The 4601-nt window shown below is 47.5% G+C and overlaps 1 protein-coding gene across 1 annotated transcript in view; it reads right to left on the bottom strand.

The window, feature by feature from the left end:
- The window catches only part of SLC10A7 (solute carrier family 10, member 7), a 179476-nt gene extending 177316 nt beyond the window's left edge, over positions 1-2160 (bottom strand). Inside the window, exons 1-2 of the mRNA XM_009328858.1 lie at positions 2138-2160; positions 260-436 (exon numbers count right to left, since the gene is read on the bottom strand). Coding sequence (XP_009327133.1) covers positions 260-436; positions 2138-2160 — 200 coding nt within the window. The remainder of the gene's footprint in view (positions 1-259; positions 437-2137) is intronic.
- Positions 2161-4601: the final 2441 nt, after the last annotated feature.

Below are 4601 nucleotides of genomic sequence, written 5' to 3'. Positions count from 1 at the left end.
GGGCCTGACCCCGGTTTTACCCACGGAAACACGGACGAGCTCCGGCTGCCGCCAGCCCCCGCCGCCCTAAAGCATCACCCGGGGCCGCCGCACCCCGGAGCCGGGGAGAGGGGGGAGGATCCTGGCCCTGAGCCCATCTCCCCGCCGCCTGGGCTGCCCCGGCCTCCCGGGAAAAAAACAAGGGAGCAGCCCCTCGCAGCCACAAGCTGCCCTTAATTTCCTCTCGTGTCCCCCCAGGGTGCCCCGGCTGTACTCATACGGATGGGGCGGCAGTAATTCAGCCACCCGCACCGCACCGCACCCCTTCCCTGCGGTGGGGACGCTGGCGGGCCCCCCCCGGCCGATGCCACCAACCCGCCGGTCACCAGCACAGACGGAGGGACCACGGGCAGGGCGCTCCCGAGCGCACCCCTCCTGATTAAGAGCCGTCCCACAGCTGTCAGCACGTAAAGCAGACACGTTTTAATGGTTGTAAAAGCTTTGTCAGACCCAACCCCCCTCATTCAAAAATATCCACAAACACTATTAAAAACTATATCAAGCTAAAAAAAAACCACACACAACACAAAAATCCCCCAACAAAAAAAAACCCCAAAACAATAACAACAACAAAAAACCGCCAAAAAAGTGCCCCACCATTTTGGCCTACTTTGGGCTAGAGCGTCTGGACCCAGCAGGAACATTTTCAGAGGCAGACAAGCACACTGGGAGCCCAAGTCACTGGGAAGGACAGGCGTGCTGGGACCCGTTAGAAAGTGTCGCCTCCGTCTCACGGGTGTGCAGGAACTAATTCACTTACTCCAAGGAAACATGCTGGCCTAAACAAGAAAAACAAAATGCATTTGACTCAAATAAGTTCACTATGTCAGGGTACCTACCAGGCAACATAACTGTTAAGGGGTTTACAAGTAAAAATATGATTTGATGCTATATTTAGAATCATAGAATCATAGAATCATTAAGGTTGGAAGAGACCTCCAAGATCATCGAGTCCAACCGTCAACCCAACACCACCATGCCCACTAAACCATGTCCCTAAGCGCCTCATCTACCCGTCTTTTAAATACTTCCAGGGATGGTGACTATTTACTATATATACATAGCAACAGATGCATACGCAGACATATGCAGCTTGGTGATGATATTTGAAAGTTTTAAAATGACAGCCTCTTTGGGTTGTCCCAGGTCTCCCCGTCAAAACAAACAGTAAAGCGGTTAAGCACAAGTTTAGTTCATCCCAATTCAGCAAAATATTTGAAGTGGGATGTGTGGATCAGAGTTCTTCCGAGTAAATGCCTCTACAGAAGTTTGTGTTACAGGCTATGAACTGAGTTGTCTGCATTTTAAACTCTGTATTGGATTGGCTATATATGTCAGTCAATTACTAATCTGCATTTTTTTTTCTGGGTATCATTTCTTTTCTTTCTGCATTTTTTCTTTATCTTCATAGTCCCGTTTTCTGATCCGTCCTCTTCTCCATGTGTGTATTTGCCGTTCTTAACATAGAACCATTTAATCAGGTTTGATGTTACTGGCAAAATTCCCATTGATCGACTTGATTGCCTTTGGTAAGAGATTTCACTGGAATTCGATTGCTGTCTCAGGACTGCGAGAGACACGTGGTAACGTAGTCCTAACAGGCTGTTTCCAATAGGAAATGTTGATAGGAGCTGCAGAGGCATTTCACAATTTGATTTCATTATATTAACAGTCTTCAGAACATACAATATTTCATTTATAAAAAGGGATAGGAGAACCCAGGCAGCTATCTGCCCATTCTGTGTGTGTGAAGGGAAGGGCTTTGATGTGTGCCCAGAGCTTGTAGGAAAGGTGGAATGCATTTCTACTGAATTTTAACCAAAAAAAGAAGGGGGGAGGGGGGGGGGAAGTTGAGGATTTGTGATTAGCCTTGAATAAAACAGACGAGTGTCTATGTCCACATGTAAGGTGGACCCCTCCCAAACATTTTCATTGCTCTTATGCCCAGGTATATGTTTTGAGAATGAAAGCTTGGTTTTCAAGGTGGATGAGCCTGTAGATTCAGTCCGAGCTTAGCGTGCCTGGTCCTGCAGGGACCGATGCTTCAGCACATATCTAATATTTCTGGCAGAGGCTGGTCCTAGGGGGCCTTCCTCACCAGCCAGGGTCGAGTCCCGCCATGCTCTGATTGTGTGGACATTGGATCAAAGGGAGAAGACAGAACAATTCACAGACATTTCCCGCTACCCGTTCACAAAGCAGGACGAGTCCATGCAAGACCTCACCAAAACTGTGGAGACCGTGGAAAGCACAGAACATGCCACAGCGCACACCAAATACCACAGCTGTACATTATACACCTCTCACGTGGGGCTGCAGGACCCTGTCTACCTAAATAAGTATTTTAGCACACTATTTAATGGCTCCGAGGCACAAACACCAACCCAGTGATGCAACTGTTAAACCATTTTAAAAATTGCATCTATCCATTGGTGACAGCCTTCTCAGAAACACGAGGTTTACATCACCTTTTTCAATGCTTATCACTTGTCATAGTTTTTCTTCCTGGCTGAAAAGGGAAGGCTGCTCTGTGGTGCCTGGTGAATCCTGGGGATGTATAAAGAGATCAGCCAACACCTGGCATGGTGGAAGGGGGAGAAAAGGAACTCAGATTTACCTTGAAAACACTGCAGAAGAAGATGGAGGACACTGAAAATTTGGAAGGGCTAAGAGCTCTGAGCTGAGAACATGCCCATGTTGATGACCAAATGGGAAATCGAAGTATTTTCTCTGAGTTAGAGCAAGTCCCAAAAGATAGCTGACATGCAAGCACCGTCTTTTGTCACACCGACTGCCTGCCACCAGCCTCCGGGCACCGGGCTTGGCTGTGCAGCAGCGACGCGCTGAACATGCGCGTTCTCCTTGCTCCGTTTAAATGGCATACGGAGGTAGAGAGGAATTTCATGCTTAATTAGGGGATGTGTTTGGAATATGATTTGTGATAATACATCTATAACAAGGGAAATTAATGAAAATAATTAATGAAGGGTAATCTAAGATACCAGGGCTTTGTCTAAATCAGCAAGAATAGAGTCCCAAGGACATCCACAGTGTGATTTATAGGATTTTTTTTTAATGATCCATGAGATCTTAATGTTTTCAGTGCAAGGAGTGGTTGGGGAAGCAGTTAGGAAGGGATCCCACCTGTGAGGCTATTTGTAAGATAGGTTCCTGTGAGAGTTAAACCTGAATTTCTTACCTGCTTTGTATTGTCCGATATTTCTTTTCCTTTAGAAGCCACTTTAGGTTTCCCTCTTTACAATTTTATCTTTATCTGCAAGGAAAAGCAGTGAAGTTTGCCTCATATCCAGCTGTTTTGACTTTACACAGTGTTTGGACAGCAGGCGTATCTCAAAAAAAACCTCAAACCAACAGAAACGCAGGCAAAATCACAGCCCTGCAGGATGCTCAAGACCCTTGAGCTATGAAGCGTACGATGGAAACTTGAATTAAAATGGATGCATTAAAAATAACTTTTGTACGGCGCCATGGCAAGCCAAGCGGATGATGTACGGTGCTGATATCAGCTGTCGTTAAATAGCACGGCAGAGCATGGGACAGGAGAGTCACCATTGCCGCTGGTTTTAACCGAGGCTACGGATGGAAAAGGCCATTCCTGAGGCCTCCAAGGCTGGCAGAGCTTCGTGAGAGCCCAAGGAGGCACGAGAGCACCTTTGGTCTCCCCTGCCAGACTGGGCCCACTTCAAACAGCAACTCCAGCAAGAAGGAGGGGTTGGAATCTGTGCCGTACGCCTGCCAAAAAGCCCTGTACAAAGGCAGGACCTGCCCTCCCGCCTCCAGCCAGCTTTCACCCTCCCTCCTGGAAAAGTACTTTTTGGATGGTGCCCTGGGTACCGTGGGGAACGTGCGATACAGGCGAGCAGAGGAGAGGCAGCGCGAGCCGGACGGCTCCTGCTTAGCAGTCTGCTCACATCTTTCTCCCACAAAGAATATTCAGCTTTCTTTGTCTAAAATGTTGAGTGGTTATGAATAGTAAGGATAGACTATCTGTAATTATTTTTAAATTATTAATGGTTTTGTTAGATCCCTTCACTTTTACATTAGGTTTCTGTTAATGTAAGTTAAATCAAAATGTACTTCAGTTTCCAGGCAGCTCCCAAATGTATTTTTCATTCTTTCATAACATTACTTCAACTTCTCGATGAGGTGTCTATGATAAAGTTTGCTCCCGAGACGGCAGACTCCCAGTCCTAATGAATTCAGCGAAAGGCTCGCCAAGCGGGGTCTCGTCAGCCAGGCGAGATGGCAAATGAGGAGGCCATCTCTGCGTTGCCAGTCAATATACTACCCCCAGCTAGCAGGTGTCATACCCTATTCATAAGAAGGACTGCGGAGGCCACAGGGGTATCGTCAAAGACAAGGGGAGAGTTTATCAGAATAACCGAGTTACTTTATTGGCACTTTCCATTACGCTTAGGAGACTCGGGTTGTTACGCCAGACACTCCTGATCAGAAAATATGTGCCTCGCGCCTCGCTCAGGGCTCAGACCTCGCAGGCGGTGAGGAGAGGGTACCGCACGCCGCCCTGCCCGCATCCCTGC

This window comes from Pygoscelis adeliae, unplaced genomic scaffold (assembly GCF_000699105.1).
Source record: "Pygoscelis adeliae isolate BGI_AS28 unplaced genomic scaffold, ASM69910v1 Scaffold66, whole genome shotgun sequence".
NCBI classification, from domain to species: Eukaryota; Metazoa; Chordata; class Aves; order Sphenisciformes; family Spheniscidae; genus Pygoscelis; species Pygoscelis adeliae.
Note: the sequence above shows the minus strand (reverse complement) of the source record. Positions and strands in the feature narration are given on the sequence as shown.